At 35.2% G+C, this 15477-nt stretch overlaps 1 protein-coding gene across 17 annotated transcripts in view; it reads right to left on the reverse strand.

Annotated features, from left to right (window-relative positions):
• The window catches only part of ZNF438 (zinc finger protein 438), a 51900-nt gene that overhangs the window by 18692 nt on the left and 17731 nt on the right, over window positions 1-15477 (reverse strand). For 7 of the 17 annotated variants that reach the window (XM_062617360.1, XM_062617351.1, XM_062617362.1 and 4 more), the window contains one exon: window positions 2132-2188. The exons of 4 other annotated variants lie outside the window; for them this stretch is intronic. In XM_062617360.1, the coding sequence (XP_062473344.1) occupies window positions 2132-2159 (28 nt within the window). In that variant the 5' untranslated portion in view covers window positions 2160-2188. Of the gene's footprint in view, window positions 1-2131; window positions 2189-3535; window positions 3558-7705; window positions 8073-15477 lie in introns of those variants that run through there. 6 more of the 17 variants (XM_062617348.1, XM_062617349.1, XM_062617352.1 and 3 more) reach the window with 6 other exon arrangements.

Below are 15477 nucleotides of genomic sequence, written 5' to 3' on the forward strand. Positions count from 1 at the left end.
ACACCTGCGCACTTGCTCAATAACAAATATTAACATGAATGTGAATAACAAGATATAATGCTTCAATAACTTCATAATTCCTAAAAAAAAGTTAAAATCTTGGAAATTAAATATTTATCATTATTCAGAAAAGTACATCTGTTTGAACATGGAGTTACATTGTTCAATTGCTTGTTGTGCAAATGATAATCAGCTTTCTTATAAACTATTTTAAATTGAGAAAAATACAGATGCCCTGAAGCAGTACACATCATATTACAGAACTCCTGCTATTACATGACAAATGGTAGAAAGTGATGGGTTTATGCTGTCACTCAAAGAACCTGCACTAACCTTAATCTCCATACTTAACTGAAAAATAACAAGCATTTTTGAAGTACAGAAAGACAGGAAAAATGGTATACTGAATGTAACTGATGGACAGGGTCTACTTCCAATACCATTTATTTTCAAACCTTTTATCTGTAAGAAATGTACCAATGTTATAGTTGTACATAAATCTTTATAAATTGCTAACAGCCTCAACATTTTTGAAGGGCCATAACACATTTACGTAAGAAAAGTGATGCGTGATAGAAGGATAAAAAAGAGTGACAGTAAAAGAATACAAAAACAAATATACTGAGACTAGTATGACTAAGACTAGACCATGACTTCACACTGATACAGCTCCTGGCCAGGATCTGGGTATGATTTCTAACATGAACCCTCACCTTCAAAGCTTACGACATGGCTCCTATAATTCACTCTGGTGCAAGCTGATAACAGGATACTGACTGGAATGGATTTTTGTTTAGGAAAAAAAAATAAGTAAAAAAAAAAGTCTCAAAAGTGAATGATTAATCAGTTTCAAGTTTGGAAACAGCTTCACAGTCTATATTCTCCTCTTGCTATTCAGAATTACTTCAACATAAAGATAACTCGTTCCATTCAACTATAACAGTGGTCAAATTCCTGTTATTTAAAGGAAGAATTAAATTAAGGCTTTTAAGTATTTAAATTAAGTATTTCACTCTTAAGTATATGGATGAAGAACACACTGCATGGTAGATAGCTTTACACAACAGTAAGTACCGTCTCTCTTGAAAGAATAGTCCCATTAGACACAGAACTCGTCAACTAAGATCGATTTGCGTGACATCCTTCTGGAATAGCTTCCTCAGAATTATTACAGTATCATTAAAATACTCAGTCTTCACAAAACAGGTAAAGTATAAACTTAAACGACAGCAAAAGCTCAAGGCTTCAAGTTAAGTAATATATAGTACTTTTCTTAATTAACATAAGTATTAACAATGGAAATTTAACTGACAACCTGCAATGGTTCTGAAAGGTCCATTAGTGCTTATGTCATATCCATCAAACGTTCACCCACATTTAAGAAATATCATTAAAAATGACATTCAAGTTCAAAATCATACTTAAACATTAGCATTGTGACACAGATCAAAAGGGAAAGGAAATTAAAGTTATGGCTACACATTTAGAGGCTTGGGAATACACAGCTGAAGCACAGATATCCTTATTAATAGCAGAGGGAAAAATCCAAGACACCAACCCTACTGAAAAAATAAATTACCAAAAAATGATGTTTGAAGAAACAAAACATAGAAGAAATACAGTTAAGCACAAATAATGTTAGTAAGGGTAGGAATGATTGAGAAATGGCACTTAAAATCTAAAAATCTAAGTTCATATTTAGAAAACATTTTCTTGTTTGTGCTAGTCCTGTAGCACAACTTGCAAATAGATATGACCCCAAATTATATGGGGGTCAAATATGACAATGATTTTCAAATGCATGAGGATGAAAAAAACTGTAATAAACCCTGAACACTTAATTCTACTGAATCAAGCAAGAAGTAGATGAATATATTTCAAGCTTCGACTACAGTTTGTAAGAGTAATTAGCAATGTCCTACAGAAGAAAACAATTTTAGCTATTGTAATCATTTAAAGTGATAAATTCTGCAGTATAATGGCTTTTTAAAAAACACATATTAGGGTAGAATAGCAGACAGGAGTTATACAGTGACTTATTAATGATGATGACATTTCTTCCACGCTTTGAATCACAAGCATCTAATTTCTAAAAAAAAAAAAAAAAAAAAATAGGAAGTATATACTATACCTGCAGAAAAAGTTAAAGGATTCTGCATTATGCCCTTCAAAAGTTACGACAAAGTTCCTGGAAAGAAGAAATACAGATACTTAGAAGCTGATAATTTTTCAGAAACAAACAAAAAGAATAGGAAAATGGCAATAGTTTTCAAAAACTGTATTCCAGAAAGGATCCCAGTATGCCCATACCTCATGCGAAAACACCACCAGAGTTTTAAACCAAGTGTTTCTCTGGATCACACATACCCTTATATGCACTCTCTGTATTTCAACAGTGGGTACAACTAACTTAGGCTTCTTATAATTGAAAACCCCTTTTAAAGAAAGAAAAAGGGGCACGTCGTGAATTCCAGTGTGACAATGCATTCTGAAGAATCACAGCCAACGTAGGCTTAAACAATAATTTTTCTTCAAACATCTGACTGCATGGATCCCGTATAACTGACAGACAAGCAGAATCTTCCATGGATGCTACAATTAATATATTAGCTTGCATTTGTGAAGCAAACATTACACTGCCACCTCTCCTGAATTTAACCACTAAATTTGATACATAATGTTTGACATAAAATAGCATTACATCAAGTAAACCACCCAGTAACTTAACAGCTGGCTATTTCTCCCCAGTGTGGTCAGTGTCGCACAAGCTTCCATCAAGTGCCATTCTAAAGTCAAGTAAAAAAACCCTAGTATTATACAAAGACAGTATAATATTGTGTTGTTATCCACTGAGAGATTTTCTTTAACGTAAAATGGTCTAGCTTTTGGAATGGCTGTGGAATAGTCTGGTTCATGTTAGAAGTCAGGGTATAAAACTCTCTCTCTCGTGATGCAGCTGGAGGCTTTGGGAAGGTAACCAGCAAGTATATTGACCTACACAAATTGAACTTTAACTGTTTCAGGGTTTACTTGGATCTAGGCTTTCATACCAGTGCATATCTATAACACTTCCCATGAGCAGAGGAGTTGTGTGGATGTGGAGTTTGCTTACTTTCCTGGCTAATCTAACAGCAAGTAGAATCTTACATAAAGAACATTCCAGACATGCACTCAAGAGCTCCCTTCTGAGCACATGAAGTACCAACAGATTGGTTTAGGGTATATACAAAAATAGTTAGGACAAATTCTGATGCAATTACTAAACACAAAAGGAAGTCTTGAATATGTTTCTTTATTGTCATGCAACTGACTTTCAAAAAGCAGTGGTGGGGTTCCAGGAAGGAGATGGTTCTGTGGGCAGCAGTAAAGGATAAAAGAGGCAAAACCAATTCCATTTCCAGGAAGTTCAATACTAAAGCATAAAGGAAAATTAACTGTGTCTGCTGTGAGAAGACCTCACACACAGCAAACAGCTGAGGCTCTTTGGTACACATATCTCTTGTGCTGAGCCATATGTAATAAGAAGCTCTTGTACCTAAACCATCACCTCCTGGTAGAGGTTTGCCAATGCGTAACAGCAGATCCCAGGCTGCTTCAAAGAGCCTCTGTCCGTGGTACTTAAACAGTCAACATCTCATCTGTCAGACCCAGTACACAAACATATGTCAGCTCATCTAGGGGTAGTTTTACATCGTGGTAACATACAGACAACTCTACTAAACTGCAAGAATGAGCAGACTACACTGATGTAAGTTTAGACTGTACAGCTGCCTATACCTGCTCTCAGTGGATTTTTTTTTTTTTTTTATTTTGACTATAAATCTGGCTTGGCATGACTACTACCCATAAAAACCATGACATTAAAAAAAGAGCCAAATTAAAATTATTACATAAAATTAATCAAAATTATTAAACAAATTTTGCACCTGTTTTAAGCTCTTACGCATAGAACAAATTTTAGGTTGGACACCATTAATAATCCAGGATGTCCCTTTTTTTATTTTTATTGAATACTGAGGAGGCAAACATTCTTACAGTCTTTCTTCGTTATATTTGAGTCCAGTACTGGTTCTTTCCAAATACAGAAGATATGTGGCATCATTACCAATTTTTCTCTGGGAGCCTATCCCAATGATGACATTTTTAAAATTCTGTATAATCTGTCAATCTGTTTTCCTCAGTTTGTAACTCTATCATAGGACAAAAAATAAAATCATTCAAGTCACAGTACTTCAGAACTCACAACAGTTCTCTCTAAATCTGCTGCTGACTGCTCAGAAATTAAATCTATTAGAAAAAAAAAGTGGAGTTAGAATTAAAAAGTAAAAATTACCTTAATGCCACAAAATAAGGTCTGTCATGCCTATACTACTCCTTATGTTACTGCAGAATGAAAAGATAAATGAATTTTCAACCAGAAGAAGCAAAAATATCAATAAATGGGAAAAAAGCCTACACTGTAAATTGGTCTTTAACAATCAAAGGAAGCAGAGCATATATATGTAATAATTTAAAAGCAATTTTCACAGAAAGATACCCACAGGTCTTTTACATGAAATTGGTGTCCTGAGAGACAGACTGAGTATCAGGTGAACCCAATTAACCTAATTTGATGCTTATGCATACCAAGACATTTATTTCAGACGTTACACAAAATCCTTTAGGATACTACACAGAAAACGATAAATAGGCTGTAAAGGTTATGACATTAATTTTACTGTCATTCTCATGCTTTAAGCAGACATCAAAACTAAAAATCTCATCCTCTGGGAATGAAGAACTATCTGAAAGTAATTACAGTACTTATTATCATAACAGTATTAAACTAAACCACTATGACCCTAACTGAATTTATTTTTGGTATCTTTTGTTAAAAGAACAAAGCTTCTCAATGATGACTACACCTTCTAATGCAGTGAACATTAGTTCTGGTACTGGAAGAAAGCATTAAATCAAATCTTGTAATTTTATATTAAGCTTAATTATGAATTTTAATTTAAAACTAGGCAGGTAAAGAAGTGTTAGTCAAATATTATTACATAATTTCATTTCAGAAGGAAAACATTCATATTAGAGAAAAACTGAATACTTAGTACAGTTTATAAAAGACATTTAACAGAGGCCCACAAAATGTCCATTTATATTTCAAAGCAATTTTATTCACTTCCTTTTTCACACCTGTTCTTTCACATACTGTGCCATCTTGTAAGTGACAGTGCCATGCAAACATTATTTCCCCAAAATTTAGAAACTTCTCAATGGAAACCAAGTCCCCAGAAAGCATGAATGAATCATATCAGCATAACTTCCAGGAAAGTTAGCAAAATCTGTTGCTATTTAAAGGCTGAGTCAGACTTGAAAGATTAAAACATTGGAGCTACACAAGAATCCTGAGGAAAGTAAAACTGACAGACATAAAGACTGTGTAATGTAACACACAAAAGCATTTGCTCAAGCAAGTACATTTGCCAAAAGCTTGAAGTGCTTGGCTACTTTATAAAATCAAGCACAAAGCATTAAGGCAATTTCTTTAAAAATAAAGAACTCTCCAAAACCCTTAACCGCAATCACCAAGCAATAGCTGATACGCATTTCTGAAAACCTGCAGAACTATTCTGCATATCCCTATCCAAATCTTCAGTCACAGAAATCTGATTTATTCTCATACAAATTTTTCTATTTTAAATCATATTTTAACACTAGGACTTCATCCTACATCAGCAGATCCTCACAGATCTATATCCGAAGAGAGATGTATGTAGCCACAAACAACAGCTTTCTCACAAGAGAAATTACATACTGCTTCTGTTTCCATACTTAGGTAATTAATCAGGGAGAAATGTGTGTCAGTGGCAGAATTCTTTTGGCTGTGCCCATTAGGTGACTTTAGCAGACAGCCAAAAAGAAACAGAAGCCCCACTGCAACTGGTCCCTTTTCCCAGTACAAACACAGCAGAACCTAAAACCCAGGCTATTTTTAAATTTTTGGTCACCCTATGAGATGGACCAGTCTGAGTGCATTTCCTGAACTCAAAGCCTTACACTGCACTGAATCCCACAGTGGTAATCCTGGACAAAAATTCTTCCCTTCATACTTTGTTAGGTGAAGATAGAATGGTTGGCTGGCATGCCTACACCATGCCCATCTGTCAGAGTGGAACTGTGCCTACATGACAGGTTCTATGCTGCTTTCAGTAACATGTTGCTGATAATAACAGCTTATGTATGAAACAACACAGGGCAACTTCAATGTCTGGCTTAAAATAAAAAGCAAATGCAAATTATTTATTTTTCTTGAGGAGATAAATCCTTTGAAATAAACTTCTGAGGTTGTTCAATTGTCTGAATAAATACAGTGTATACATTGCAAGAAATGAAGATGTTCCACGCATTTTTTACTATTGCTGACAGCCAAGCATACGGTCTCAGTAATTCTTATTTTAGAACTATAACTATCTCCAAGACAACAAATTGAAGGACCTGCAAAAGAATTTATAAAAGCTAAGTTTCTCAAAAGGACACCTGGCAGAAGAGAAAGCTAAAGAAAAAGCAACACTGATTCTTTATTTCATGAAATCTATGTGTATTAAATAAATTGCAGTTGAACAGATTTTACGACTGCAAATAACTCCAACTATTTTCCATTTGAGAAAACAACTCCATTCTGAAAAACTGAAAAAGAAGAGCAAGTAGCAGCACAGTTGCTGTTATGCCTAACATTAGACGATTCACAGAATGTCAAAAAATAACTTTTTTTTTTTCAACTTTCCAATTTAAAATGATAGATTGTCATTTTATGTTTTCCTTAGTAAATACCTTCATAGTAGTGCTGCTTTGAATGCTGTGAACTGGAGTCCTTTATAAATTCCACATCTGTATACACATCTTTGGTATTATTCTGTATTAAAAGGTCAAAGCTTCTGACTTTAAAACACAATCTTAGATCTTACTGTTGTGAAAGTAACTGTGAAATGATGAATGAATACAGATCGCTATATTTTTTTCTTCATTCTCAGAGCCACTGGAAACAATAGTTCTGGAAAATGCAAACTACTAATTTTATTTTTGTAAGCTATTACATGAAATCTCTGCCGTCAATAGTTCTTCTATTTTAAACTCAAATTAATTCATTTAAAAAAACTCAATCAAACCAACCAAAACAAAACAAAAAACAAACCAAGGCACAGAAACATCTAGTATGCTTATTTGGCAATGGCTAGTCTAGAATTTACTTTAAAATTCAAACTCCACAACTCCTTCTACTCCCGTTCTGCACTCTCCGCCATGTTATCATGGTCCTAAACTAAACATTAATTTATTGCTTGTGTAAAAGCTGCTAAGAAATTTTGCCGGGATTCTCAACAATGCAGTCTCATAAAACAGAATATCTACATATCTTACAATTCTGCCAGCAATATGCAATGTCATTCACAGTGGAACTGCAGTACACCATTATGGCTTTCAATTTGCAATACCTGATTAAACTGTGAGACTTTCTGACTTTGCTGTTGTTCATAATTAATGATTGTTTCAGTCTGTTAAAGACAGAATACATAATTTATCCTTCACTATGTATCTGCTGCAGTACATTAGCTTTCTTCTCAGATAAACAATATCACAAATACTAATCAGCGATTTCATTGCACTTACAATCAAACTTCATAGCATTCGACAAACATCTGCAATTGTGTACATGGCTACTCACATCACCATTCAGGTTGGCAGGGACTGCTCTAGGCCATCCCATCCAACTTCCCTACCTAAAGCAGGGTCAACACTGGGATTAGGTCAACACTGGGATTAGGGCTTTGCTCAGATGGATCTGGAAAACCTCCAACTTCAAAAACTGCCTTTCAGCAATCAAATTCTATTTGCCACTTGACAACAACAGCCTGAAAAATCACAATAACATTGGGTCAATGCACAAAGGACAGATTGTTCCAGCAACTCCTGTTGCAACGCTTTTGCCACACTTCAGAATTAGCTAAAAATGTACTCAAAAAACCCTTCGCATATTTCGTGCTACATTGAAGGATTAAAGAGAATTTGACTAAGTAACAGAGAACAAAGATATAACAAATTTCCACATATACTTTTTATTTACTTGCTCTTACACTACAGATAAACACGTTATTTCGAAGAGTACAATAAGTTAACGTACACCAGAGGTACCAACCAAAATAATTAAAGGTGACTAAAGGAAAGACCAAGAAAACCACATTATCTGGACATTACTTGCTTTTTTCCATTTCCCTCAACTTTTACATTTGATGAATAAGTTATTACTGATAGTCCAATGACAAGTTTCCACTGAAAATGAAGTTTTGAGATTCTGTCAATTATCAGTTTAGGCTACAGAAACAACCAGTCAGGATTGCAATGCTGAAAGGAGAGCAAGTGTTCTGTTTTCTTAATTTGGTAGTCCTAACATATTTTAGAGATATTTGATACCTTAGAACTTACACATGGTCAAAACATATTTGAATGTCTCAGGTAACAGACCCCTAAAAATTCCATTAATAATTTAAGGATTAAGACTAGTGCATGACATATTCACCTGCACAATCTGACTAAGTTTGAAACATGGCACTAAAGTCTTCACAATGTCATAGCTAGTCCTAAAATTACTGCTGAACAAGAAACAATCGATCCCTAAACACTTATTCTGGCTATTTTAGGTTATTTGCACACTAATCTGAATCCCTCAGATAAAACTCACTGTGTCATTGAGGAAGGATTTTGTACAGGGTTTTTGTTATTTTAATAAAGTTCAGGCACGTTGTTACTGTTCTACTTAGCAGAAAGTTAACCAACAGCTGACAAAAAGCAGAAAAACAAACTTTTGCACAGTGAACTGCCTTCGGAATTCTGACTCAAATAATGGAATTTCTTTCGATTTTACAGTGCAAACTTGAGCATAGTACTAAATTTTGCCATTTTACTAAATAAATTAAGTAAGCATTGTAGTTTCTGTAACAATTTTCATTACAGAGTTTCTTAAAAAGTCAACCAGAGAGCTTTCAGTCAGAAAGCTACATTCTGACATTTATAATGTCTGTGCAGCAATATCTTCAGTGCAAAAAATTATACCACATTTTAAAAAGTAATTTCAATTGTATTATTTGCAGACTGAAGTATTCGAGAACTGAAAACAAATAAATAAGAAGCTTACTATTACATGGCATAGAGGACAAAGCGAGAAGGCCAGCCTATGACTGTGACTGATCCAGCAGTAAATGAGCTAGGCCAACATGGTATGTATTTCCAAGATGTTAAAATTAAAATCACATACCAACTACTGACTTTTAGGAGAAAGTCCCCCCCCAAAGGGCTCACCTGTAACACACATTTCTGAACAGTTAAAGAAACAAAGAAGAGAAAAAGGGTATTAGGGACAAAAAAAGAAAACAATGCACAATGCCTAAAACCAATCAAAGCATACTAGATTCTAAGGCTTAATTTCTCTCAGTGAAAAAAGCTCTTAGAACAAATTACACACTGAAATATTTAGCTTGTTACGCTGAAGGAAAAGGCCTATTTTCTTCAGCTAAATTCAAAACTAACCTGCAAATTCTACAGAAGTATTCACTTGAGAATGTGTTAACTGTTGTGAGGCACAGCTGGTGCTTGCAGATTGCCCTGTACTGAAAAATACACCAGAAAAATAGTCGGCTGTACAAAGAACTGTTCAACTGTTCTGGTGCTACACGGATTCTCCCCTCAAACTTTGCCTCTATCATTGCTAGCCTACACTGTGTTTCAGGGCTAAGCACCTTTTTTCTCCTCAAAAGCTGCATGCCCAGTACACTTTAAGAACACACAGACTTTTAAAGCCAGAGATGTAAACATAGTAGCTGGATTTTCTTAATCATGGTGAACATTATAAACATTGCCCAACTATGAATTAAATCCTATGTTTCCCAAACACGATCTTACTCACCAGAAAGGAATATGTTCTTAACAAGACACACTAAAAAACCCTGTAAAAATCTAATGAGTGGCATAAGCAAGTTAAATCCTGTATAGCTTCCACTTTTACTGCCGTCTAAGCACGTAATGAACTGTTCTACACTAGAAGAATCATCAAATTAGTTTACAAATCAGATCATAATCTCACTGAAATGCCCTCATAAAACTCAGGAGTTCTGAGTTTAGTGAAAAAATGAAAAGGTCACATTTTATGTAAGTTCTGTCATAGTAAGCACCTTAAGCATTAAAGAATATTGCATACATTTTACACTTGCAGATTAAAAGAATTCCCAACACATAACTAATGAAGTCAAAATTATCTTGCAAAATTAAGGGCAGTTCAACTTCCACAGCCAAAGCAACAGAGACAGCTGCAGAACCCTTGTTAACACTGCACCAAGAGAAGCAAGTGGCCAGCTATGTGCTGAGGAGCATCCTCCCTTCCTGCTGCTGTGCCCAAACTATTGCATACAGACCCCAGCAAAGAAATTCAGCTGTTTGCCTGCATTCTTTGCACAGTCACACTCCTCTCATTTTCTGGGAAAGGACTGTCACCACTTCAATGGACTTTCCTGCATGGAATACCCCAGTTCTCTGGTTGGGAGAGCCCGGTAGTCTGACCTAACTGACAAAGCAACTGCTGGGCCAAAGTGACTGATACATTGTTTATTTTAAGAACAGCCAGAATACAAAAGAGTATATTCTATAGCCAATCTCATATAAACACATTTCTTAATACAAACTGTAAAATTTAGATAGACAAATATATTCTATAAGCTTATCTTAGAGTTGGTGACACTGCTTGACTGATTAGCATCAAGAAGCAACATAAAACAGTGGCTGTTCAAACTGGCACACCATTCACCAAGTAGTACACAGGACATGTGCAAGACAAAAGTGTATATCCATATACTATGATTTACTTAAATTATACCTTTTTTACAGGATTTATTACTGTCTATCAGCACAATGTTACTGATAAATATACCTTGTCATTACAAAAACCTTCACACAGATAAACATACAAAAAAGAATAAAGTCTAACCTGTCCTAGCCCACTGCCTTCACTCATTTATCTTGTGTTGTTTTCATTGGGCAAATAGTCCCTGCCAATATAACTTTCATTTTTGTATCCACCATCCTGTTTGCTGTTTGTAAAATGTTAAAGGTGCAGAGCTTCAAAGACTATCAGCCATACTTAATGAAGTGTCCCCAAAACATGTTCATGGAGAAAAAATGTGAAATAAACATGTCAAAATTATTCCTGGCCACTGTCCAGCAACCAGCTGTGGTGTGCAGACTATGCTAACCCTGGGAACATTCTTCTTTCTCTATGGGCCTCCAGCTTTGCCTTCTGTTCCTAAGGATATTTGTCTTCCTAATTCATTCAGTTAAATCTCAAACTAAGCAAGACCAAACTAAATTAGTACTTCAAGAGAAAAACAATTAAGCATGACCAAGCTTTTAACACAACTAGGGTTTTGTGGTTTGACACAGAGTACCTTTTCATTTATTTCCCATAAAAAAACATGCTTTGGGACACCTGTACTGTCAAGTCTTCAGATTCTGACACTGAAGTTCTGCTCAGTTAGGGTAATTAAATAACCAAACACCTATTTTTTTTTTTTAATAGAGGCACTAATTCGTACGTTATGGCAAAATTTAAACTTTGGTTGTCATAATCTCAGTCCATAGCAAGGTTATTGAGCAAAGCCTCTCTGAAGCTATTTTCAGCTACGTTAGGGATGACGAGACTGGGAACAGCCAGCACATATTTATCGAGGGTAAAGCATACCTAACTAACCTAACTATATTCTGTGATGATATGGCTAGTGCTGTGTATAAAATGAGGGCAGTGGGTGCTGTGTATTTTGACTTTGTGAAGGTCTCTGACATGGTCTCCTATAGTATCCCTGCAAGCAAATTGGCAAGATATGTATTGGATGATAAGGTGCATGGAAAACCAGCTGGACCATCAGGCTAAAGGGTGGTGGTGATCAGTGGTATAAAGCTCAACTGGCAATCACTTATACCAGAGGCATGCTTCTGGGCTCAATCTTGAGGCCAACACTGTTTAATACCTTTATTAATGACCTGGATAATGCAATAAAGTGCACTGCTAGCATATGTGCAGTTGATACGAAACTGGGACCTGGAGGGTAGGGCCTCTAATCAAAAGGACCTAGAGAGGCTGGAAGAAAGAGTTACCAGGAATCTGTGAAACTCAGTAAGGGTGAAGGCAAGTGCAAGCACCTTCCCATGGAATAACCCCATGCAGCAATATGAGGTTGTGCCCGACTTGCCCAGTCAGATCAACTTGAATTATGTAATTCCTCTTAAAAATTTTCACTGACGGCATACTACTATGCCTTTTCAAGGCATATACTTTCTAAATTTGAGCACATTAGCTTCCCTTTCCCTCCAGCCTTCTAGAATTTCTTCACTGTTCCATGATTTGTTAAAACTCAAAATTAATACTTCATATAGCTTCTAAGCTTTTCTTTTAGTAGCTGTTGGTGCCAATGCAGCATATTTAAAAACATTTAACATTAACAGTTGCTGGTACAGTGATATGTTCTTTAAATCACTAATGATGGAGGAGGTGAGATGTAAAAACATAATCCAGCCTCTTTCTGAATACAGAACATAATATTTATTGAATATTTATGCCTTTTTCTGCACAGCAGAAATTTACCATCCTTGCCCGTTATAGGACTTCTGTTACTAAGCTTTTATACCCTTCAACAACCTCTGTATTTAAAGAACTCTATTGTACTCTGCTGCCCACAACTTTTTATTAATATCTTTACCTCCTTAACTAACTGTCTTGAAGCTATGTAGTGCTTGCCATCCTCAGCTCCCCATACTTTAAACTGTATTGCTAACTTCATTCCCCTTCTTACCTTGTTTTAACCAAATAAATTGTGTTTCCTAAAAGAAGAATTGCTCTGGTGTATCTAAATGAGCAAGTAATTGTAAAGTTAGTCAGATTCTTATGCTCAAGTATTCCTTGTTTTTAAAGTTTGCTTCTCTTTTAAAAAGTGACGTAGGAGATATGTGCATGTAGAACTTGTTATTGGCTCTGAACATGTAAAGTTAGGTCACTGTTCCTAACACATCTACACTATTTATTCTACACACATCAGAAGGAACACCTGCATAGAATCAACTAGAATAATATGGATTTTATTTGTTAGAAAACTGATGTATTTTTATGTCTGAACAGGTATTCAAGAAGCTTCTGAAATTGATCAGTGGCCACCTATCAGCACAAACTCCCTGTACATGCAGCAAGCTCAATTGTCCTAATTTTGCTTTATTCAGTACAGAACAAGTTTTAAGGAACTGCTCATGTTTCTAGAATATGAATTACATTTATAAAAAACCTCCAATATATTTTGTCAGTTAAAACACTGGCACAGTACCACGTTACTTGTCTTCTGAATTGTGAGAACTGTTCATGTAGGCAACAATATGTTTAATATACAAGACCACAGAACAATCTGTATGGTTTTGTTGTGACATTTTAGTTTTCACAGAGGTTCTTCAGTAGACACTCATAAAAATGTTTTAACATACAGGTTATTTCAGTCCAGTATCACTTTCATTACAAAGCTGTGATTTGGTCTGGGCTTTTTTTAATTAGTGATTTTGCTTTACCTCTAAAAATTAGCATTAAATACCAGAAATCTACAATCTGACAAATATCCCAGAAGATTTAGATAAGAGTTTTAATACAAAAAGAACATTAGCAAATGCATTTCTGTACAAATAAAAATCAATGCTTCCCTTGCAGCAAAGCAGAAAACTCTGCATATTATCTCTATTACATTAATTTTCTCTCTGTAAAGCCCATTTGCCTTTAACTAATAATGAAATAACTTAAGGTTAGCTTAAACTTTTTATTTTTACATGTGCGCTGGGTACATGCCAACAACCTGCATCTTCTGCATCAAACATTCATTCCTCCAGTCCAACTTATTTTAGAGCACAGAAGGGGAGAGAAAAAATAATGGTGAAAACTGCTGAAGACATTTCCCACTTTTCTTCCACAGATATTTCTGATCTGTGCGAATTCACTTACTGCATGCAGGTCTCATGATCCATAGCATGTAAATGTCACTGATCATGCTGCAAGTTTGAACTGAATTAATCTTAAAAAAAAACCAACCATGCAATGGCAATGACAAAGAGTTCCACTTAAACCCACAGTCCTTTGATTAATCTAATAAAATAGGTATTTCCATTGGTGACAGTTACCTTTAAAAATACATAGGTAACTCATTTTCTCAATATTTCAGGTTACATACAAACATAATCTGTAAGTATTCGCAAAACTGTCCACTGTGACAGCTGTAACACCTACTGTATTTAAAGATGATGAAAATCCACAGATTGGAAACCAAATGAATTTTATATAGACGGAAGAAAAAGCTTTAAGATTCTGAAATGCATAGTTTTGGATAGGATTTTTAAAAGAAGCCTCCAATATATATACATTTGGGAGACCACACAGAAAGCATAAGACTACTTCAGGCATCAGACCAGACGGCAAGAATAGGGCTTTTTCTACACAGGATAAACATACTTATATTCAAAAAATGTCTTGTGCTCCTGTTTCCTAACCTCTTGCAAACTGTAAAGTATCTTTTAAAGTTCTCTATATTCATGACTGTCCATCTAAAACCATACAATTAAAAAGCCTTAAAAATATAGACATAGCTTAAAAAAAAAAAATCAAATCACAGGGGTGGGAGTGGGGGTGGTGTGGGGGGTACTTCACCTCAGATGTTACAAATGTCATGATGCTTCATCTTCTCTTAGCACAAAAAAAAATAAAAAATGCCAGCATGTCTGTTATTACACTTCATCCACTTTTATTTGCCTGCTAAACAGTAGTCTCTAAATGTGGTAAACCAGGCAGTAAAACTAAACATTAGCAAAACCTATCAGGTATCTTTTTTTCCTTTATTTATCTACGGGGCACAGAAGATGTTTAAACAAGTCAGTAAGGGTAAGGTATTTCCATCACTGACCTTGAATGCTTATTGTAAATGGTCAGAAATAACAGACACCTGGGATCTTGCTTGTTATATTACTGCAAACATCAATAAATTGCAGAGAGAAAGGGTGTTTACAGAGGGTTTTCTCCCTTTAAAAATCATTTTATTTAGTACAAATCCAGTGAATGCATATAGGCTGGATGCATGCTTTGTGAACTCGGAAAAGTGATACTTTCAAAACCACATGAATCAATCAGAAACAAAAATTGGAACTATTAAATATTAGGTGTAAGTGGGAAAATTATCACTCCAGTACCCCAAACTTTCTGTTTCCCATTCCAGAACAAAACAATGCCACCTGAAATTCAATAACAATTATGTTCACATGCTATGGTTTCAATTATTTCAGATAAACAACAAATTGTTTTTTTCTCAATGGTTATGATACAGAAACCAAGAGTTTCTGTAGATCACCAGGTCCAAGACAACAGTCCACCAACTAACT

This window comes from Pezoporus occidentalis, unplaced genomic scaffold (genome assembly GCF_034315485.1).
Source record: "Pezoporus occidentalis ecotype Australia unplaced genomic scaffold, CSIRO_AGI_Poc_V1 ctg195, whole genome shotgun sequence".
Classification (NCBI taxonomy): Eukaryota; Metazoa; Chordata; class Aves; order Psittaciformes; family Psittacidae; genus Pezoporus; species Pezoporus occidentalis.